The sequence below is a fragment of the Panicum virgatum genome, chromosome 9K (assembly GCF_016808335.1).
Source record: "Panicum virgatum strain AP13 chromosome 9K, P.virgatum_v5, whole genome shotgun sequence".
NCBI lineage: Eukaryota > Viridiplantae > Streptophyta > Magnoliopsida > Poales > Poaceae > Panicum > Panicum virgatum.
Window position 1 is genome coordinate 61299371 of NC_053144.1, and position 22914 is coordinate 61322284.

At 46.8% G+C, this 22914-nt stretch overlaps 3 protein-coding genes across 6 annotated transcripts; 2 read left to right on the top strand and 1 right to left on the bottom strand.

Moving 5' to 3' along the window:
* Positions 1-1546: 1546 nt before the first annotated feature.
* LOC120646704 (bZIP transcription factor 16-like) lies at positions 1547-9155 on the top strand. 4 transcript variants are annotated; one of them, XM_039923138.1, is made up of 16 exons: positions 1547-1826; positions 3430-3489; positions 4001-4038; positions 4175-4321; positions 4392-4451; positions 4534-4638; positions 4924-5007; positions 5100-5159; positions 5356-5525; positions 5602-5653; positions 6310-6352; positions 6518-6774; positions 6884-6961; positions 8048-8173; positions 8573-8661; positions 8747-9155. In XM_039923138.1, exons 4-15 carry the CDS (start codon positions 4265-4267, stop codon positions 8627-8629), a joined length of 1149 nt encoding a protein of 382 aa, XP_039779072.1. In that variant the 5' UTR covers positions 1547-1826; positions 3430-3489; positions 4001-4038; positions 4175-4264; the 3' UTR covers positions 8630-8661; positions 8747-9155. The 4 variants fall into 4 exon arrangements, with proteins under 4 accessions (XP_039779072.1, XP_039779071.1, XP_039779073.1 ...); XM_039923137.1 differs by having other exon boundaries at positions 1559-1826; positions 3430-3509; XM_039923139.1 differs by lacking the exons at positions 1547-1826; positions 3430-3489 and having other exon boundaries at positions 3983-4038.
* Positions 9156-13853: 4698 nt separating this feature from the next.
* Positions 13854-17085, top strand: LOC120646709 (zinc finger protein 4-like). Its single transcript, XM_039923145.1, has 2 exons — positions 13854-14264; positions 16100-17085. Exon 2 carries the CDS (start codon positions 16152-16154, stop codon positions 16869-16871), a length of 720 nt encoding a protein of 239 aa, XP_039779079.1. The 5' UTR covers positions 13854-14264; positions 16100-16151; the 3' UTR covers positions 16872-17085.
* A 745-nt stretch (positions 17086-17830) lies between these two features.
* LOC120646705 (protein TITANIA-like) lies at positions 17831-21456 on the bottom strand. Its single transcript, XM_039923141.1, has 2 exons — positions 19632-21456; positions 17831-18656 (listed from the first exon to the last, which is right to left on the bottom strand). Exons 1-2 carry the CDS (start codon positions 21292-21294, stop codon positions 18100-18102), a joined length of 2220 nt encoding a protein of 739 aa, XP_039779075.1. The 5' UTR covers positions 21295-21456; the 3' UTR covers positions 17831-18099.
* Positions 21457-22914: the final 1458 nt, after the last annotated feature.

Here is a 22914-nt window from a genome sequence, read left to right on the forward strand (position 1 = left end):
CCGTTACATCGAATCTTTGGACACATACACGAAGTGTTAAATGTAGTTGAAAAATAATTAATTATATAGTCTAACTGATTAGCATGAAACAAATCTTTTAAGCCTAATTAGTCTATAATTAAACATTAATTACCAAATAACAATGAAAGTGCCACAGTGTAGCAACTCAAAAAAATTAGCAAACTAAACAAGGTCTTAATTGCAAAATTTAAAATTTCAAAATTATCACATCAAAAAAAAATCTCATAAGTATGAAGTATTAAATCTAGATGAAATAAAAAATATGTGCTAATTAAAAATTAATTAGTTTTAATAAAATCGTCTCGTAGTTTATAGATGAGTTCTGTAATTAGTTTTATGATCAATCTATATTTAATACCTCAAATCTGAAAAGATTTCATTTCAAAAAATTTACACGTGCAACTAAAAAAGACCTTGATTTTTTTTATGAACTCGATGAAGTAAAAACTGCAAAATCCCAACTCTATCCGCTTCACGCCTTCACACACGTCTGTCATGCGCGTAAACAAGAATCTTACTGATAAAAAAGTATACGAACAATGATCAACAGGGGCTATTATTGATTTACTTCATTGTCTAACCAAACACCAAAGAATAATGGTATGCTTATTCTCATCTGCTCACATGGGTTTCTATATCTTTTCTCTATTACGAAGCATTCGTATAAATTTTTATAAATTAGCACAGGTCGAGTTGGAACAAGACGATATCAGTGTAACGTGTAATCTTAACTTGTAATACTTGAATGGGAAAACAATTATACCTCTATCTAAAATGTTTAACCTTACGTTGTAATTAGCTTGTGTCATTTAAACAAATATAATTTGAAAATTTGTCGAAAAGATCCTACCCATTTTTTCTTGTGTATTTAACAAACGGATATATTTTTTATCTATGTAATTTCGATATGTAAAATATAAATTATACGGTTTAAAATCTATCTAGAAAATATGCTCACTCGGCTTATGCTAGAGAAAAATATAGACTTTGTTTGTGATTACACTAGTGCGATAACAGGCCAAAGTCATTCTAGTAGCGGAGGTCTGAATCTGCCACGACACTTAGTAACATAATTGTTCTGTGGTGGGTGTGGGTCAGATGCAATACAATTTGTTTTTTCTTTTAGAATCACAACAATTGAGTAGGTGATAAATCATGAATAATTATATTTTAAATATGATATTGGTGTATAATCTAGATATCTAGAATTGACGTCACCTAGACAAAATCACTGCGTTCGGCAGGCTGGAGCTGGAGTAGTGTGAGAGAAAAATATTGTTACCTGGCTGGTGGCCGGAGCTGGAGTGATGTGAGAGAGAAACACTGTAGCGCTGGAGAACTGCCCACCAGCCGAACGCAGTGAATAAATATAATTTAAAACCTTCAAGTTGGCTATAGCAAAAGCTTTCCCTTAAAATAAGCTCACAGAGCTGGCCATTGCTTGCTTGTGCTATTTGCCGTCCGATTGGAAAAGAAGAAAATGAAATACAGGAGGAAATCCACGCTTTGCCCCTCAACCCTCGCCCTCTCTCTCTCTCCCTCTCTCTCTCCGACCCTGCATTGTGAGTGGCCGAGTGGGGAGTGCTCACACCATTTCTTCTCGCCTGTCCATTCACATCAGCCCTCCACGCCCCCGCCCCGAATTTCCCAAATCCTGCGCTGCCTCCTCCCCAACCCCGCTCGTCAAATCCTCTCCACCTAACACGCCGGAGGAATCCCTCCGGGACTCGTCTTCCTGACCCCCTCCGCAGGGCTGGCGTGGAGTGGAGATCCACCTGCACGTGGATTGGTCTCTCCTGCTGCTGGTAAGTGATCCTAGCTTTACTTGGGCGGAATTCCGTCTTCTAAGAGCTCAATCAAATCCAAATCCTACCTCCCACCGCCATTGAGCCAGTCGTGGATTTGTGTGCTGCGCGGGGCCCGCTGATCCAAGTTATCCACCCATGGACCATGGTCGGATTTGGTTGTTCTTCAGTGAGCCTGGATCAACATTAGTTGACGCCATAGGACGATTAGGTGCGTGTACAGTATGTGTTCGTAACTGTCTGGGGTTAACTGACCCCCCTGCCCCCTGATCAGGGTCACCGAGGGTGTTAGATAGATCTATTTGGTTTTCAAGAGCACTATGTGAATTCTAATGTAGAACTGCTGTGAGGATTCGTGATTTTCCGTTTTTATGTTGCTCCTTTGTTTTTTTTGCCCTGTAGGGCTTTTTTTAGAGAAGCACTCAAGCACATGTCACCCAATGTTGTTTAGTGCTATATCACTTGAGGAAAATTCACCATTACATTACTCTCAGATTGAATATGCAACCTTGAGAGAATATTAACAGCTTAACTGCCTGTATTTTTAAATACTATCAGCTTAACTGCCTGTATTTTTGAATTTTCTCCAGTTAGTCCTTTTCTTAACGATTCAAGGTGGCTATTATGTCTGAGAAGTGAGACCTTTAGTAAACTATAAATGTCCTGTTTCTAAATAGATGGTAGCATAGAGTGCGTGTAATCAAACTTTTTAAACTGGTCATCAGTCTGTTTAGCTGACATGCTACTTAGGAGGCTAATGGTTTTCAATTCAAGATCATGCTAATAACATAAAGTTGTATTTATTTGCAAACATATGAGGCACGAGCAATACTTTTCAAATATAAACAAATGCCGCAGCCATCCTGTCAGGTTACGAGCTATGTTGACTAGAATATCTGAAATCATGTTTATTTTCGCACATGAATATCTGAAATCAGCATTTATACTGAAAACGCAAAGGTGTAAGAAGATACATTATATACTGTTGGCTAGAATAGATAGAATATTGGAGTCTGGATGGAGTTAGAATTCACAGCTAGGATAGCAATCCCACTTTGATCAGAAATTGACAGGGCTCTCCTGCTCTGTAGAGTCAAAGTCAATAGAGGCTAGAGTTCTAAGAGATGATAACATTTTAATGATAAATGTCTTATTCTAGATGTAGATTGCTGTGTGTTCTGGATATGGATAATGGTGGCAACATGGATTAACCTTTGCTAGTAACTGTTACCTGTATTTCCCTGCCATGTGTTGGGAACTTGATATTAAGTATGACTTTGGTTATTCTAATTACGAAAGTGTCTAATTATTTAAAAGAACATCAAACTTGGGCTTTCATGTTGGTTACCTATCAAACACCCTGTCAGTGTAAAACATTTGACAGTGGTGACAGACTAACAATCATGCAAAATATGCTCATTATGCCGCTATCTGATTGGATCCTTGTAGTCCCTATATAAATACCTTTCAAGGACCTCCGATTTCCCCAGCTGTATGCTTGTTGCACAAAATATTATGGTTAATGTTTATTTCCTTCTGTTTTTTAGAGAAACCCATTAATACATTCTTGTATCTTTCTTTCTTTTTTTTGTTTGTTTCACAGAGCTAGTAAATAAGTGAATTCTGTGAATCATTCGATAAAGGAACTCTGCACTGGGGGCAGGTGACCACACTTTTTTCTTGGTATGTTCTCTGTTTCAATGTTTTTCTTGATGGACTTCGCCTTAGTTTTTGGATATGGGGAGTTCCGGTGCACTTCTGATTTCCCCTATGTTTCTGTAATGTAGAAAAGTAGTTCATCCTTTTAGAATAGTTTTTCTCATCATGTTCCGACATGTTTGCCTGCCAAAATATGTTTCTTACATTCATTCAAGTTATAGTTAATCTAGTATAAGTACTTTGAAAAATACAACTGGAGATGAAATTATCATGGAAAGGAATGGATTCATTTTGTGAGAGGTAATTTGCCTCCACAGCAAAATGGATTTTGATTTCTTTACCTGAAACCTTACCCTGGTCACATCTCTGTTGCACAAAGTGTCAATAGACTAATAGTAAACGAGATATGTTCCTACCAGCTTTTTTATATAAATATATGGTGCCGACACTCCTTGATTGTTATGTAAAGCTAAGGATTTTTCATTTTGTAATGGCGGTTCACCTCTTCCCTACAGGTCTGACCCTTCATATTCTCAGTGTCATGCGTTCTCTGGTTAGTGTGATTGTTCCTAAATCCTTACTCAAATAAAGTACATTATGCTGGGCATGTTTCAAGGCCCTCAGGATTCTAATTACCTGAAAATATCTCATGTAATTTGTTTTTGTTTCTTTTGTTCGTCAACCGAAAGATGTTGCTTCTTGCTTTAGAGTGAAAGCTCTGTCCTTTTTGGGAGCTAAAGAGGCAAAAAGAACATAGGGCTAGAGGAGAGGAATAAACAATGGGAAAGGGAGATGTGGCCACGAGGTCCAAATCTAAAAAATCGTCAGCAATACAGGTTTGTATGATAAGCCTGAAATTACAAGAGTAACTAGTGGCACCCTCTTACTTTATCCTACTTGTTTCAGAATGAGCAGAGTACGCCTACTAATCCCCCCACAGCATATCCTGACTGGTCCCAGTTCCAGGTATGTAGAATGAAAATGCGCAGCATTGTTTTTTTATTGATATAGTAGATTGATTTGTGTAACTGTTAGTATACATATGTAGGCATACTATAATGCTGCTGGGACAGCTCCAGTGACCCCTCCGGCTTTTTTTCATTCATCTGTAGCTCCAAGTCCACAGGGACACCCATACATGTGGGGTCCACAGGTATATTGTCTCTAGTCTACTCTACTCTACTCTACTCTCTTTCTCTCTCTCCATCATCTTTTTGCAACAGTAAGTCTAGTAGCTGGTGTAAGTCTGTAAGCATGAGTGTTAGTGAGCAGATGTTAGGATGAACCTGTTTGTCAAAGACGAGTTTGGCAGATTTTTTAGCGTTGCGATAAGGGGGTTCGCAAGCCATTTATTTATTTGAATGATACTATCAGCTATTACAACCACTGAAGCGGGAGATAATCAGTCTACTAACTTTGATTACTCAACTGGTGATAGATGATGCCTCCTTATGGGACACCACCACCATATGCAGCTATGTATGCACAAGGCACACCATATCAGCAGGCACCCATGCCACCGGTAATCCTTCACTTTTTACTTGAGAGCATGATCTTATCGTGCTTATGCATGGCTCATATATACTAATTACAATATTTTTGTTTCTGTGTCAGGGTTCACACCTATACAGTCCTTATCCTATGCAGTCACCAAATGGGACAGTTCAAACTCCAGTAAGTTAACGGACACCTTTTATTTGAATTTTTTGTTGTTGCAGAATGCGGGACGAATTTCACCCATCCCTTTCTAAATCTTGCTGTCTCAACTGTTCTGACTTATATTTATAATTTAGGAATTCACTTGTTCAAATTGTTCTGTTTGCGCCATTTGTCTTATGATTGTGAATTTGTGATTGGATCATGTTGCTAGACATCTGGTGCTGGCGGTACAGAGACAGATAAATCAAGCAAAAATAAGCGGAAGACTCCCCTGAAGAGATCCAGAGGAAGTTTAGGTAGTCTGGATGTAGTTGCAGCTAAAAGTAATAAATCACCTGCGAAACCTTCAACTTCTTCCTCCAATGAAGGTTCTTCACAAAGGTGATCTCTTTAATTATTTTTCTTTGTGTGATACCAACAGTTAAATTACTGAACCCACTATCGATCTGATATGCAGTGAGAGTGGAAGTGGGAGTTCTTCTGAAGGAAGCAGTACAAATTCAAAAAGTGTATGCCATTGCACTATATAACTTCTTCACATTTGACCTCATGATGCTTTACAAATTCCAAAACAGTATCTATTTTCCAGTGTTCTCATTATGGAAGGCCTAATTTGTATGAGTAATTTCAGAGTGTTCTAATTTCAAATCCTCTGGATGGCACCTGCCGTGTGCAGATCAAGTGCATGAGACGTGCAATTTGGTAGAGTTTTGCACAGGTTCAATCTGTGTACATGTTTTAAGCGGATGCCAAAAAATGAGTACCGAGTTCATTTTTTTTTGGAAATAAGTTCTATAAAATTAAACTGTAGCCTTGTATAAGTTTTTGTTGTTGTTCAGTTAACAAATTTACTGACCGTCCTTAAGTCGCATGTCATCTCAATTAATGTTAAGCATGGACCCATTCGTTTACAATTCATAACTTTCATGAGATACTAAAAATATTTGCAAACCTAGTTTTCTGTTTAACCTATCTTCTTGTTGGTTGCTGTACTTTAGATGTATATGTTTGCGACACTTTGAAAACACATGGTTAGCCTGCTATCCGAATGACAAACTAGAAGGATGCGCGCTACCCTCTGCATTTTTCTTGCTTTATATGCTGGATATGACCATTCTCATGCTATTAATGCTAACTGGCACAAAAAATAATAATTTACCTTCAGGATTCAAGGGTAAAGGATAGTTCTGAGCGTGGGCAGGGTAATGGTAAGACTTGAAGCTTTATATAACTTGTAACCAACTACTTTTATCCCCATTGGGGGAATATGTACGGAGAATCAAACTTTGTGTTTTTATTAGCGCAAAACATACATTAGTTAGGTTACTTCTTCTGTTAGGAAATGATTAGTCTAAATACTTCTTTCTTGCCAGACTCTAGGAGTAAAGGTGCTCAAAGCTCTGCAGTTGAATCCACACAACCATCTTCTGGTCCAGTTGTGCTTAACCCCATGATGCCATTTTGGCCCGTCCCCCCACCGATGGGTGGCCCAGCAACTACTATGAATATGGGAGTGGATTACTGGGGTGCTCCTGCATCTGTACCTGTGCATGGTAAAGTTATTGCAGCACCGGCATCAGCTCCTTCATCAAATTCGCGTGATATTGTTCTCAGTGATCCAGCTATACAGGTCTGTCACGGTGATGGTTTTGTTCTCTTTGTCTTTATTTTATTATAGTACCCTACCTTGCATTTTTCTTACTAATGTTTTTTTTCTTTTCCTTTTTTGTTTAACATAGGATGAGCGAGAATTGAAGAAACAAAAGCGGAAGCAATCGAATAGGGAATCAGCTCGCCGCTCAAGATTGCGCAAGCAGGTCTGTAATGTCTGCAGCATTTCACATGACTCAGTGGATTTCTTTAGAATATCTTGTAGATGGTTTGCATTTCTGCCAACTGCTTATCTTGGAGCAAGAGCAATCAACTTGTTAGTGATATATCTAAGTTAAGGGGGAAGGTAACTCAGTTTTTGTTTCACCTCCATAAAACACAATTGGTTATATCTATAAGATTTTTACCTATTCTCCTGTACAAGGCCATGAAATATATTGGATTATGACATTATATGTGCGGTTGCTGTAGAATTCTGGACAATATGAACTCTACCTATATCTAACCTAAGCCGCAGTGAATTAGGATATGGTTGAACCTACTTGAATTGATTTCAGTACATGATGAGAATAATGGCCAAATAAGTAAATATGCATGACCATGAGCATGAATACGTTCCTGCGCAATTTTCTAGGAATCAAGAATAGTGATGGTGTTACTCTACTGATAAGTACTCTTTCACAGACGACAACCAACGTTTTTAACAGAATAAGTATGAGAACAATATATTTATGCTCAGAAGATGATGGTTCTTGAACCAGGATCCTAGGATGCAGATAGTATCCTCGGAATAATAGATTGTAATTTTTTCATCTACTTTTATTTTTTTGATAAGGCCAAAGAAAATTTTCTGGAGGCGCATTGTCAACAGCTGCATATTTGTTTATGAGCTCATGCACATAACTGATCGTGCGAGCAACATATTTGTTTGGTTATTTCTAGCTGTAATGCATAGAAAGGGTAGATGTTGCCACCTTCATGGTCAATTCATACAAAGTCGTGTTCTTTGGTTCTTGCTAGCCATGATAATGGTAATTCGAGGATTTATGGTATGTTAAGTGTTTTATATTTGCTATTGAGGGTAGTCTGATTTAAATGTAGTACACCCAATGCCAACTGTATCTCTGATTCTCTGTTACTACTATGAATATGTGACACTGCTGGGGTTATACTTAGTTATGCCAGGGAAGGACGTGCAATAAAAAAATCAATTTGGTACTATGGCATTAGCTTTGTGTAACTTTTATTTGTTTTCCCTTTGATGTATTATATGTTTGGATGGCTTACTACAGGCTGAATGGGAGGAAGTAGCCAACCGTGCGGATTTGCTAAAGCAGGAAAACAGTTCACTCAAAGAAGAATTGAAGCAACTTCAGGAGAAATGTGATAGCTTGACCTCAGAAAATACATCTCTACATGTAAGCTTTATCTTTTGTTTTTGTCATGTAGTTTCCAAAAGTTCTTGAGTATTCTTGTACATTAGATGCTTAATGTTTGTTTTGCTGCAAATAACAACCAAAACTAGGGTCTACTAACTATTGAACCATCCAAAGCTGTGTTTGGGCCATGCGGATTGAAGCAGATTAGTCGCATTCACCCCTAAAATAGCGCAGCATCATTGTTGAGTTCCAAAACGGATATATCTCCAGAAGCACACTGGTGCTGGCAGCATGGACCCTGTTATATGTGCGCAATAACATGTTGAAGTAGGTTCTTCTTTTGTAGTGCTGGTGGTTGGGAGCTGGTTTAGAGTTTTCGAGTTAATTTTGCGCTCCTGACTTTGGGTAACTTATGCGAGATGTTACTATTGCTTGCAGGAGAAGCTTAAAGCGCTTGAAGATGAGAAATCAAATGGAAATTGGTACAAAGATTAATGGCTGAAACTTCTCTCTTTCTGACTGCTGATGTAAGGAACAATTTATTTGTCAGCTGCCATTGGCTTTCACAGAATTCTGACTCTGATTTCTTCTGCAATGTTCTCAACTTTTCAGATAATTTGGTGGTGACATGATAGGTCGGACAATTAGGAGGTATTCATGTAACGTATTAGATTTTTGGCTGAGGGATAACATTGTATCATAGGATTTGACATGGGAGATGGCTACAGATTCTTCTTTTTTCCAGTTGCATCGGCTGTTGTGCTATGGCTTTCTTCTTCCTTGTGCTAGATGCCAGTTGCCACAGAAGTAATACTGTAGAAATCCCCCGGTGATGTTTCAAACCTGGGGATTAGCGTATGTTGTAGCTGTTGTAGAGCTGCTCATTGGGCTTCTTAAGATAAACTGAAGCGTGTTAAAGTTATTATTTGCGATTTATCGATTCAAATTAGCTAATTTGTATACTATATACACTATAGTGCTGCACTAATTAATAGTATTTATGGATCACCCTTTTACTTGCCCTCTTGATTTCGTCGTTATATGGGTAATGGGTTTGAGAAGTTGTGGAAGTATGCTGTTGCTGTTCTTCATATGTTGGCAGTTCGAAACACAGTATTCCCATCTTTAAGCGGTGACTCCTGCAAATTTTAGTTAAACTTCAGCTGAAAACTTTTTGCGAATCCCCAAGCAATAAAATTCAAGGGTTAGCATTATTATTTGTGATTGATCCTCTGTTCCGATCACGTGCTCCACCGATTATACCAGAGTATTTTCAGCTGGCATTCATGATGCACATATATATCGCTGTTCAATCACTTTACCCGATCCTTTTTCGCCCTCCCCTTTTCTAGTCTTTTTACCCTTTTTGTTCTCCATGTCCAACGCCACTCTTTTCCCCCGTGTATATAGCCTTCGAACAAAAGGCCATGATGCTGTTCAAGGTAATCAACCTCTCTCTCTTTTTTTCTCTCTTTTCACTCGCATCGCCAATCTCGTGCTTTCGTCAAGCACATGGCGGCTCTCGTCGTAGCTGGTAGAGCATTTGGATGTCGTGACTGACTAGGTGACGCAACAACCGCAGGACACGTCAGAACACGCGGTGAAACTCACTCGGCATCTGCACGAAGAGCACTTGCAATTTTGCACGCGTCTGATCACGCAAGATTTCAGAAAAAAAAACTCGGCATGTCCCGGATCCAAAACACAGTTGAGGAACACGATTGAGGAATAACTTCCAGATCTCGCCGCTGCAGATTCGCAGTCGGCAATCAAGCTTTGCAGGAGCGCACACAGTAGACAGTACCACAAAACTCATCTCAGCTTTGCCCAAAGCCCGAAAGCCATTGCCGTACGAACTCCCTTCTTTTCTTTTCTTCCCCGACCCTGCCCTGTCCCCCTTCCAACCATCCAAAGGCCAAAGGGGATGGCAGCTGCAGCCTGCATCAGAGCAGAGCAACCAACCCAACCATCGCGATGCGTGGGTCATCCGATCCATCCCTCCGTCCATCAGATCAGCAGCCGAGCGCACGAGGCGCGGCGGCCCAGGCCAGCGGAGGTAACTCGCAGGCAGGCATGTTGTGCAGAGCAGCAGGAGGCAGCAGCTGCTGCAAAAAAAAGGTAGTGGCTTTATTTACATCTGTAAAATAATGATAAAAAGAGTCACATCGGACACTGTGACACACTGTATTATTTTTGTTTGTTTATGTTAATTGTTGTCATACTATGACCTAACTAGGTTCAAATCGTTGTTGTCGGTACCTCTGGACTAGGGTACCCTCTCTTGCTGCGTCAAGACTCGCTTAGTTATCCGTAACTACACCCTAAGGAGCTGAGCAGTCAGACCTCTGGGGTCCGACTCCAACTCACCGGACCAACGGTCCCGGACCCGCTTCCCTCTCGGGGACGGGTCCGGTGTCACCACGTGTCCCAGAGGTGTTGTTGTGTCTAGGCAAGAGCCTCGTAGTTATCCTTGCTAGGGAAGGGTTCGGTGACGCCGCGTGTCCCGGCGAAAGGAGCGCTGAGCCAAAACAGCCGGGGGCCCCGGACTTCTCACGAGGTTCTGGACCCCCATATACCATCCGGACCCCACAGCGGGGAGGGAACAGACACCCCGCCTGGGGGGTCCGGAGCCGCCACGTGTCCGCAGGCGTAGGCACGCGCGGGGCCTTGAAGCTTTCTCGGAAAGACTCGCCCACCTACCGCATTCAATGCGGAAGACGTAAGTGCGCTCTGCCACAGCAGAGCTCTAGGCGACTTTTGTCAGACTGTACTGTTGATCGCGAGTTTCCAAGGCGTACAGTGCAGCCATTGGCGCCGCCCACGCCACGCTCGTCAGTCTGCTACGCCAGTTAGACACGACAGCTCGGCTTTGCCCATTATAACGCCTGCACGGTAGACCCAACAGTCTACGCCGCAACCTACGCTGCCTCAACGGGCGCCTCGCCGATGGGACAGGTGAAGACCCCCCTTGGTCAGAGAGTCTACAGGGCGATGAAGTGTATCCGGTAAAAGATTCTCCATCACTATAGCACCATCAATATCTTTTTCGTGGTAGACTATGTATCCTTGTTGGACCCACCAGTCGGGGTCCAACGCCTGTGTACGCGTCCTCCTTGTGCTATAAAAGGGAGACGCCCGTTAGAGAAGAACTCAAGTCGGAAAAAGGACTTAGAAGCAGAGGATAAACTCATCCACAAACACAATAGCAATACAACACACAGTGGACGTAGGGTATTACGCTTCGGCGGCCCGAACCACTCTAAATCCTCGAGTGTTCTTGTGCGCTTGCTTCGTGAGTAGATCTGAGAAATCGCTTGCACATTTCCGAGTAACCACCCTCGGGGATTAGACGGTGTGCACTACGCCATCCGGCTGTGGCCCTCCTCCTATAGCCACGACATCTCAAATGTCGTGGTGTGGCAAACCACAACCGGGTGGCGAAATGCACCCGGCTAAGCCCAGAGGGTGAGTACTCGGGGACTAGTTAGGACTAGTTCGATCTCCTGGAAGAACACGATGAACACAGCCAGTTTAGAGTTGTTCGGGCCGCCGGAGCGTAATACCCTACGTCCACTGTGTGCTGTATTGCTTGAGTCTGAGTGAGCTTGGGGCAAAAAAAATCTCAGTGTGTGCAGCGAGCGCCTCCCTTTTATATCTCAAGGGAGGCGCGTACATGGCCGTTGGGTCCCCGACAGATGGGCCTAACGATGCAGTAAAAAATAACATACTGTTCATACATTATGGCATTGCAGGCGAAGGAGATCTCATCCCCGGATTTCCCTGGTTTGTTCGTGGGAATCTTCCGACCGGCGTACTTTGCCCTGTCTTGTCGAAACGGCGCCAGGGTGTAGCGCGGGGCGTTGCCTGCAGCGTAACTGAACGGCCGTGTAGCTTGCGTCGTAGGCGGCATGATGGAAAAGTGACGTGCCGTCGTATCCAATTAATGCGGCAGACGGCTCTGCGCGGGTGCGGCGCAGGCGGCTGCACTGTGTACCTCGGTAATACGCGGTCTACAGTGAGTACTGACAAAGGCTGTCCCGCAAGCCGCGGCGGTAGAGCACGCCTCAACCACCCGCATTGAATGTGATTTGTGGGCGAGTCTTCCAGCGGAAATCCCGCGCCAGCGCCCGTGTCTGCGGGACACGTGGTGGCTCCGGACCCCCCCCCCCCCGACGGTATGTTGGTTCTTCGCGCGTGGGAGGTCCGGATGGACGCGGGAGGTCCTGGACCACTAAGGGGGTCCAAGCCCTAGGCTGTTGGTTTGGAGCTTCCTTTCTTCAGGGACACGTGACGTCACCGGATCCGTCCTAGAGCGGAGAGCGGGTCCGGGGCCGTTGGCCCGGTGAGGTCAAAACCTGACCCGTGGGCCCCGGCTGCTCCGCCCCTTATGGCGTAGTTACGGATCCCTATGCGAGTCCTGCCTTGCTGCAGTAAGAGTGAGTATTCCTGCTACAGGGTACTGACAGTCGTGTACATTAAAACTATGCAATTAGTTTTTTTATTTAGCTACATTTAATGCTCCATGCATGAGCCAAAAGATTTGATGTAGATTCAAAATTACTCTCTTCAAACTTCACTATTCACATATCACATCAAATCTTTTATCTCATGCATTGAGGATTAAATGTAGGTAAATAAAAAAAATTAATTGTATAGTTTTGATGTACACGACGAGACGAATATTTTGAGTCTAGTTAGGTCACGATAGGACAACAATTACCAGAAACAAACGAAAAGTGTTACAGTGTCCGATGTGACCCTTTTTACCACCATTTTACGAATATAAACACAAGGTCACATCGGACACTATAGGATATTGTTGCACTTTTTGTTTGTTTGTGGTAAATATTGTCCTATTATAAGCTAACTAGGCTCAAAAAATTCGTCTCGCAACGTACATCAAAACTATGCAATTAGTTTTTTTATTTACCTATATTTAGTACTTCATGCATGAGTCATTTGCTATATTTAATATTTTGATGTGATTTCGATGTGATGGAAAATTTGGAAAATTTAGAGCAATGGTAGGGAAGTGAACACAGCCACAGCCGCCAAAAAGCTACGCCACTAGCCCCGAACTGCTTTCTGACAGCGGAAATAAAACCACGCACTGGTGACTGGTCATGGCCATGCTGCCACTGCACTGGATTGCTGGGTGCTGGCCACCACCACCGCAAATACGCGGTGAAATTGCCAGAAGGCATGTTACGCAAGAACAGCTACCATGGAAAAAGGCACAATTCTGACAAAAATCTCATGGCGGATGGCGCTACCTCCACCCTCGATGGTCCCCTGCCGGCTCCAACTCGCGCACCATGACACACGTCCCTCGAGTTGAATCCCTTTCATCTTTAGAAAAAAGAGTTGAATCCCTTTCGTCTCTTTTCCATGCTCATGCTCCTATCCCTTCCCTAAAAAAATACTACTAATACTGAATGGCCATCTGAACTTGAGTGTTTAGATGGGTGGAAGCACGCTTAATCCAAAGCCAGGGGGAGTAAACTAAACAAGTGCCAGTACCAGGAATGAGCAGCCCAGCAGCCATCCCAGTTGTTTGTTTACTCCAGGCTGTGTGGCACTTTCTGTTGTGGCCCTTTTCTTGGACGGATGGATGATGGTGGTGATGGTACAAAGACAGCAAAAGGGGTGGAATGGAAAGGAAAGCTGAACTGAAGTGTATGCATACTTGTAGCCTTGTACACACCAATAATATCCTGGCGCGCCTTTAGTGCAGCGCCGCGCAGGCGCATACGACATCCCTTTGGCTTGCAGTACCACCACTAGTGAGATGTGGAAGCAGCGAAGGGAAGGGCATCACTGTCCTGCATCCATCCATCCCCTACCAGTAATTTACCAAACCTCTGCGGCTTTCCATAATCAAACACCACAGTGGGGGTGCCACTTTAACTGAAACACCACCCCACACCACTTCACCCCCTCCTCTTCCTCTTCACTTGGCCCATCTCTAGTCTCTCTGTCTGTCTCCCCCCTTCGGTGAGGACAAAGGGCAATTGCTCAGGAGGAGCCATGGCCTGAGCTTGCCGGTTCCTTCCTTGGCAGCATCGTCTTCAGGCTTTCGGCGTCCGCTGGAGTGAAGCGGTGTGAAGAATTCTGCTCCTGGGTGGTTGAGGTAGTTCTACTTCCGTTCAAGTGCGTTTTCCTTGAGAAACCTGCGATTTGCTTGTTGCTTGGCTGCTGTTCTTGTGTTCTTGGCTCATGCAGTTCATCGTAGTGTTCTCGGTTCTCTGAATATAGTTCTGTCTCTGGGCATGCCCGCTTGGCTTGGACTAGAAGATACTTGAGAAGAATCTAGGTTCTCATGAGCTGTGATCCTTCTGATCTTGGACTAGTTAGACCCTTCCAAGAACTTTTGCTTGGATAAAAATCGTTCAGGCCTGAGGTTGTTTATTCAAGTTAGTAGGGATAGTAGTGGAATTCTGGTATGAAATCACTTAGTTCGCTGGTGTCTATGCTTAAAAAAAAACGCTTGCATGTTAGTCTTGCCCAAGTTTCATCATGTTATTGTCGCGATGATAGTTTGGGTATAGTGGTACCAGATGCCGTAGATGAGTTAGGTAATATCCTGTCTAGATATTTCTGTGTCCATGCTGTACTTCGCGACATCAGCTTAATCTCTGATCCGGATGCTTTGCTAATGTATCAAGCCAGAACAATATAATTTCGCGACTCTGTTCTGCTGGCTTGTCAGCCAACCAGCCAGTAATACTTTTCTCTCACACCGAATCAGCATCGGTCACCAATCAATCAGCAGTACTTTTCTCTCACAACAAATCAGCACCAGCCACCGGCCACAGTCAGCTGAACAGAGTGTTGCAAAACTCATTCTAAGGGAACTAGTGTTTCAGCACGCTCGATTTTTTAACTAGTAATTTCATGAGTACGTCAAATAAAATCTTTAAGATGTGGAAAACACCATTGAAGCTCCCTGACAGTGAATCTGGCTTAGTTATTCACCGTTTACAGTTTAAAAATGAGCCGGCGAATTTATCTGTAGAACACCAAAGTATAACTGGAAGGGCTAGGTGGTGCATTCTGAGCCGGTGGATTTATCTAAAGAACAACATAATTTAACTGAACGGGGTTTAGATAGGAACAACAGAGCTCCCATCTTTTCTGACAACTACTGAATATGCTATTCTTGGCCTTTACCATAGATAAGGTTCCATTTTAGAGATTCTCAGACCAGAAAAGATGGCATGCTTTTCCTATGTTTGTCTTCAGACTCGGAATTTGAAACTAGCATATCTTGGCCTAACAACGAATCAGATGCTTCTCATGATTGCTGAGCTGAAAATTGAGCAATCTGGCAATAGGCTAAAGTTTCCCTTTCTGGTCTTCTGCTCTTTTTTCACTGTTATTTGCGATGCCTATTTTTTAGCAGTAATTCCTTTAAACTGAAAATGTGATTTAGCATGGTAATTCAGCAACCAGAAATTTTGTTTCCCTACTAACACATGACAAATTAGTAGTTAATGGGTGGCCTCTAGTCTATTTGGATAAACAAGGGTTATCTTGAGTATCACTTAAGCTGCAAGCAATTTCAGCCAAAAGAAATCATTTGAGACTCCATCCTTTTATCAACAAGGCTGTCTGGTTAGACATATCCATCTTTAAACAATCAGTTTGTCATTGGTTTACACAGAAGTTTGTCATGAACTCATCATCACCAATTTTCGCCAAACTGACAAGAACTGCACATGCCAATGAGTGCAACTGGGGCTGAGAACACTGGGATTGTTCCCAATTTATGCATCTCGACAAAGTTGCTTTCGCTACCCTTCAGGACAAAGCATGTTTTATGCCTTCATCATGGATCCATGCATCTGTGTTCCTGCACTTACCTAACCTTCCATGTTCACAGAAGAATCGTGATTCGATCAGAGCATCTTATTAGAGCCCACACAGACCCATGCTGATATGAGCTGATGTGTTGTCTGAGTGCAGGTAAGACAAGAAACCAAGTGACGAGTGAAAAGATTGTTGCCATCAGCCAGAGATGAACAGCAAGGAGATGTGCCAAGAACCGTGCGACGAGCTGTCTGAGATCAGCAGCCAGGCGGCGTCCAACACCGAGGCGTCCAACTCCTCCGGCCGGGTCAGCCTCGACCTCTTGCTCACCGTCGCCGCCGCTGCCGCCGCCGAGTCGAGCACCACCGACAACAGCAACGGCAGCAGCGGCGGCGGGGGCGCCCAGGCGAACGCTGCCGCGGCCGTGGCTGCCCGCGAGCCGTCGCGCGTGTTCACGTGCAACTACTGCCAGCGCAAGTTCTTCAGCTCGCAGGCGCTGGGCGGGCACCAGAACGCGCACCGGCGGGAGCGCACGCTGGCCCGGCGCGCGCTGCGGCTCGACGCGGCCGCCCCCTACGGCTACTACGCCGACGTGGCGTCCCTGCCGCTGTACGGCTCCGGCATGTACCCCATCGGCATCCAGGCGCACGCGTCGCCGGCGGTGCGCCCGCGCCCGGAGCAGCAGCAGCGGCGGCGGCACGACGCCGCCGCCGCCGCCGCCGCCGCGCGCGCCGACGAGCTGAAGCCAGCGCGGGGGCTGCTGAGCCCGATGCCGTTCTTCGTGGGCGACGACGAGGTGAGCTTCGGCTGGCCCGGCAGCTTCAGGCCGACCGCGGCAGCCGCGCCGGCGGGTGGCGCGGCCCTCATCTCGGCCGACGCCGGCGCCGTGCTTGCCGGCGAGGAGCCCGACCTGACGCTCAGGCTCTGAACTGATCCGTCTGACTAGACCCGGTGTAATTCGTCAGGCTGTTTCTTCTTCTTGCGGGATTGATCGGTTCCTGTTTGATATTGATCAGATCGTCACGGTCTCTCTTGCTTGACCAGATCCCTCGTGTTGTTTCATGCGTGCAAGAATTTTTTGTACAGCAGTTGGATGTGCAAGAGCCAGGGATATGTTCAGTGATCTTTGCTATGCTACACCATGTTCTTACGCGTCCAGACTGAAGTTTACTATGGCTACCGGCGGTGGCGTCGCCGGCGGCGAGCGAATCGTTACATTCTTCCCCCCTTCAACGGGCAGCAACAGGAGTTGCGGCTGCAAGCTGCCAAGCAGAGTTGCAACTTGTACTAGCTGTCGACTGTCAGCGGTGGTCACCCGGCGATGCGCTCAAGGTCCGAGGCGAACGGCAACTTGCGGCGGTGGCCCCCGGCCCCATGGATGGAATGAGGACATGAATAGGCAAATCTACGCAGGATTCCATTCCACTAGTGGCAGCTGATAAGGTTTCCTTGCGCTGCTACGGTTTTTTGTACGCGCTGCACAGGCTGCCTGTAGTCTAGTGGAATAGTCCATCACGGGACCATTGTCTTTGCTTCAAGTCTGATCCTGCACTTGAATAATTTTATCACACTGAGTGGGGTGGGACTTCTTTTCCTACTCCCTTATTGCAAGAATCAGGTGATATGAATACGGGTCTATCCATTCCATTCATCAAACCAAACGACTAAACTATCATGGACAAGTAATGAATCGACTAATTCTATTTCTGGAGCTAGACAGAGAAAGCGCGGAAACTGCCCTGAAAATAACACAAGGAAAATGACGCGGAGCAGGACGCCGATGGCATTCTGATGGAGATGCCGACAGCAGGCATGGGAGCAACACGTCCAAGGTGTGACCGAACAACTCCACCAATCCGAGCATGGAAAAATGGGGAAAGAAATATCTGCAACGATGCAACGCAAATTGGCAAACCATTGATTGAATATGCTGGCAAGTTATATCTGCCAGCGCAAGGTTAGGCATCCACTTACAGGCTACAACAAGAACAGGCAGTTTATGACACAAGATGGTGAAGGAATACAACAGTTGACAAACTCTCCTAATGAAAAGCAACACATCTCAGGTATTCAGCAGCAGCGGGAGGAGACAGTTGTTAACTGCAGTCTATACCCACAGGTATTCAGCAGCACCAGCAGATGATTGTTACCAGAGCCTATACCCACATCTTCTTTGTAGCTTCCATCCGCTCGAGCAGGCCCTGGATTTCGGTCTGCATCCGTAGCTTCATCTTGTTGTAGTCGTAGTGCGAGTTCTCAAGCATCTTGAGCTCCTCGAGTTTCTTCCGCCGCTTCTCCTCTATCTCTTGGAAGCCCAATTTTGCCAGCTTCATGGCGTACTCCTCCTCCAGCTTCTGGGTCTTGGCGCGCACGATGTGGCGGTAGCTGTCCACTTCCTTCCTGGCATCATCGGCAAGTTTCTGGAAGAGTTTCGCCTCAGCCTCCTTGCACTTCACAATGGTCTCCAGGCTGGAGGCGTCATCGTCCTTTGAGGCAGAGCTGAAATGGGTCTCAATAGGGAGTGCTTTTGGGCTGGCCTTAAGTGCTTCGATCTGTGTATCAAGAATGGAGGTGCTGGGCTTGAAGTTGAAGGATGATTTTGGTGGGGTGATGGTTGGGGTTTGGAGATGAAGCATATCTGTGGATTTACTCGTCTGAGCCGCCAGTATTCCTTTCGACTTGCTACCAGTAACAGAGTAGTCTGTAACTCCATCTGTGGAAACGAAAAGTTAGCTCAAGATACTGCATTTGATAAATTTTATGAACCCAATAACTCATCTATTGCGTTGGTAATATAGAATGCCATCAGATTTCTGATGCATCACAAAAACCAACTGCATAGGATGACCGTATCTAGAGATAGCGAGTCATGTACTAGCTTGCAGTTTCAATATTAGAAACATTTTGTTTCTCAAAAAAAATTCTGACACAGTTGGAGCAACTAGAAAGAGTAGAAAGCCAGTCAAACACTCAAGCAAAAGTGCCACTTGTGTCAGGGATGATCCTATAATGAGCTTAGAATAAATCATTGACAAAATAAAAGTGCATCAAAGGGTCTCAAGCCCTTAGCCCATGGCTTAGTTTGGCCACATGTTCCCAATTGATTTAAATGAAGGCATTTTGACCAAAGAAAAATCAAAGATCACTAGTAAAAATAGAGTTACCAGCTTAGTGATATGAATTGTGATCTTTTCATCAGCATTCAAACTCCAAATTCTTGCCACTCGTGAAAATAATTGTCCAGTTTTTGCAATTAAGATAAATGTTCTACATGAAGGAATTCAGTACTTTACGTAGATATGTCATCAGCAATGTTGCCATACAAAAAAAAAGATAAATATCCCAGCATAAGATCAAAATTGTATCAGCAATAGTGCCACACAGAAAGATAATTAACTGGACAAACAAATGATAAATGATCACGTGAATGTGGCTAACAGAGCAGCGTGTAGAAAGAAATATATAAGAAAATGATCGGTAGTTGCATAACAAGTGCTCATGAAATCACTTTCAGAATTCAATAAATTAATATAATTAATCAAGAACCTATGCCTAACAAGTAAACAAAAATGTCTGAGTTCCCACATGATTGTGCTGGTAGAAATATTAAAGCAAGCAGTGATGCATTTAGACAACTAGAGCTCATAATATGACATGCTAGAATGCAAGGGAGTAAAAAGTATCTCACATTTAAAGAATTGTAGCATGCTGCTTGTGGCTTCAGAAGGGGTAATAAGTTTCTTTGCGAGCATGCTGAGGACCTCTTCTGCCTTAGCATGGAGCCCCTTCCCCTCAAAATCCTCACTAGCTGCAAATATCTTCCTAACAAAGTCCAGCTCTTTCATCTGAGTCTCAGGACTCCAGTTCTCTGCGCAGCAATTGAACACCTCCTTAACGAACCCAAACATCTCAGAAGCATGGTTGCACCCGAGGCATTGGAACTGCATCTCAGTTGTACCCATAGCCCCCTTCAATGTCGGTCCAGGCCTGATCAAGTTCTTCTCCAGGGCACATGCAGCATGGCACCAGTGGGAGCAGACATCGCACCCAACCCAGCTGCAGGTATTTGCAGCACAATCAAACTTCTGGCACACCGGGCACATACACGCACTGCAGAACCCTTTCTTGGTGGAGCAAATCTTGCACTCACAGTCATCCACAGGGAGCGCACTCTTGCAGTTCAGGTTGCGGCATCGTGTCAATAGGAACATCTCCACAAGCTCGCTGCTAGACACACGTCCCTTCCCAGTCACGAAAACAGCCATGTCAGTCTTGATGGCCACAAGGATCTCCAGCTGTGTCTTGTTAGCACGTCCCAACATCTCGGCTGTTAGGTCTGATCGGCGCTCCAGCTTCCGCTGGAGGCTTGTCAGTTCATCCCTCCTCTCAGGCGCATCAATAATGCTCCGCACCGTCTCCCGCAGCACCTCTAGCGTTTCGCTCGGGAAATCCTGCAGCACCTGCGCCATGGTAGGCACCGAGTCGGACACGATCTCCCGCAGGATCCTATCAGGCCGCGAGGAGTGCATCCCGCCATGGCTGCCGTCGAAGCTGCCGCCCGCGCTGAGCGCCGCTGCAGACGCTACCATCCTCGCGGGGAGCTCGGTGGGGAAGAAGGAGGACGTGCCCTCCTTGAGCGGCGCCGTGGCGAAGGCGACGCTCCCGTCCCCCATGGGGCGGAAGTTGAAGCGGCTGTGAACGGAGCCGTTGGTGCCCTCCCCGGCGGCGTAGATGTCGGTGGAGTTGTGCGTAAGGGAGCAGCTCGGGTTGTGCGAGAACATCGAGTAGGAGTATGACATGTCGTCGGAGTTGATGCTCCGGGTGCGCCCCGTGTTGGCGCTGTAGGTCCGCCTGGGGGGCGGCGCGGCAGGCACCGCGGCGGCGGCGGCGACGGCAGCTGTCGCGGCGCTTCCGCCCCGCAGATCGCCATCGGCCGGGAGCAGGGCCGCGAGCTGCGAGGGCGGCTGGGAGGACGGCGGCGGCGCGGTCGCGTCGTTGGAGAGGGAGAGCGAGAGCTGGAGCGAGTCGAGGCGGGGCTTCTTACCCCCGACCACGGAGGAGTCGTCGCCGGGCGGATCCCCGCGCTTGGGCGCGGAGAGGTGGAGGAAGTCCCTCTCGACGCAGAGCTTGGCGCTGGCGGCGGCATCCTCGGCCGCCGGGCCCGCCGCGGCGGCCGCGGGGTTCGGCGGCGAGGACGGCCCCGCCGCGGCGGCCGCCGCCGAGGCGAGCGGCGGCTTGTCGCAGAGGTAGCTGCTGAGCGTGAGCTCGCGGTTGGGGAAGGGCGGGTCGGGCGCGCTGGAGCCGGGCGCCGCGGCGCTGGCGTCCTTGGATCCGTCGGAGTCGCCGAACATCGCCGCTGGATCCGGGCCGGATTCTGGGCGGAGTTCTGCGGTGGTTGTTCCGGCCGGCGGGGGTGGGAGGAAGGAGAGGGAGGGGCGGCGGGCGCTGGGCTCGGTTGACTTCCGCAGGCCGCAGCGCCCACGCGGAAATGGAGTGGCGTGGTGGGGACTGACGGGCGTGACGACGAAATGAAATGGGATTTGATTTGATTTCCCCCCTTCGCTTTCCTGATGTTTTTTTATTGCATTATTAATTATTATCATTATATATCCCCGGGGTGGGCTGCTAGGGATGTCCCTCTATCTCTAGGACGACGGACTTCCCCCGCAGGCGGCCGCCGGGTTCAGAGCGGCGCGGCGGCCGGCGTCTCTCGGGCCCTGTACTCTTCTTGTGGGCTTCGGCCGTTTTGCCGGCTGGTTGCGTGCGTTCTCGTAAGGATTCCACCACAGCCAGGCGCGGCCGCGCGGGAGTTTTGGCCGTTCACCACGCTAAGGAGCCGGCCGGTTCGCCGTTGGAGCTGTGACGACGCGCACGGCGCTGGCATTTTGACCGAAACAAGGCAGGAACAAGCTCTCCCGTCTCGCCATCTGCGGTGGTGTGGACTACTGGGACTGGCCCGTGCCCGCGCTCCGTGCAAACGTCTTCGAAGAAGCGAAGCGACTTGGTGTCGCGGCTCGTGACCAGAGACCAGCGCGGGTCGTGTCGTGAGCGCGTAGCCCGAACCGGTTCCATCCGTCCGCGCCGACCGGTGCGCCGTGCACGGGAGATGAAGAAGAAAGGCCGGATCGCATGTGATCTCGGACACGCGCCGCCGCCGTTTCGCGCTGGTGTCTCGGCCTGGGAAGTGATAGTACTCCCTCCGTTTTCGTTTATAGGGCGCCACCGAGAAAATCTCAGAGACCAAGGCAGAGCCCTCCTGACGTACTCGCAGTAATGGCGTCGCTTCGTTTAACCGAAAAAACAAAACCGCGCTCTCCCCTCACAACAGAAAAACACAAACTAGCGCGCCCCTGTTTGCATCCTTTTGGGACCGATTCATTTAATCACGTTGCTAATTACTAGGTGAGAACCTCACGCGACGCGAGTCGGCAGAAAGGGCACGGCGAGGGGGGACACCGGTCTGAGTGAGTGGAGTGCCGACGCGGAAGCAATCCCGGCAGAAAGCCTCCGATTTCTTTCCATCTCGTGCCAGCGGGAGGGATGGAGAGGTAAGTGCAGCGCTGACGCTGTGCCACTTAAGATTAGGTACGATAAGCCAGGGCGTGTGCCGATCTTCCCAGCAGGTGTCGCGCCGGCGCCCCCGTCCAAAAGGTCCAAACACCACTGGGTGGAACGCGGCGCCTCCGTCCGAGACTCCGAGTCCGACAACGGCTGGGGGACGCCAGTCACGTAGCGAAGGCGCCGGGCCGCCGGCTACTCGGCGAGGAAATTCCAACCCGCATTCAAGGCCGGGCGCGGGGCGACGGCGTCGTCACGGGCTCACGGCATGTGCTTCTTGCGCTGCGCCCGTCAACGCCACGAGGCACGAGCCACGGGCCGCCCAACCGCCGCCGGTTCCTGTTGTTCCGCGGACAAGCTGCTCGTGTTCTGCGTTGACACCGCCGGAGTAGTAGTAGATTTCTTCGCATGCA

Coding starts and splice junctions, on each gene's coding strand:
- LOC120646704 (XM_039923138.1), top strand. CDS start 4,265: ATGGGAAAGGGAGATGTGGCCACGAGGTCCAAATCTAAAAAATCGTCA. Junction 5,008..5,099: donor AGCAGGCACCCATGCCACCG/GTAATCCTTCAC, acceptor TTTCTGTGTCAG/GGTTCACACCTATACAGTCC. Junction 5,160..5,355: donor ATGGGACAGTTCAAACTCCA/GTAAGTTAACGG, acceptor TCATGTTGCTAG/ACATCTGGTGCTGGCGGTAC.
- LOC120646709 (XM_039923145.1), top strand. CDS start 16,152: ATGAACAGCAAGGAGATGTGCCAAGAACCGTGCGACGAGCTGTCTGAG.
- LOC120646705 (XM_039923141.1), bottom strand. CDS start 21,294: ATGTTCGGCGACTCCGACGGATCCAAGGACGCCAGCGCCGCGGCGCCC. Junction 18,657..19,631: donor CATGCTACAATTCTTTAAAT/GTGAGATACTTT, acceptor TCGTTTCCACAG/ATGGAGTTACAGACTACTCT.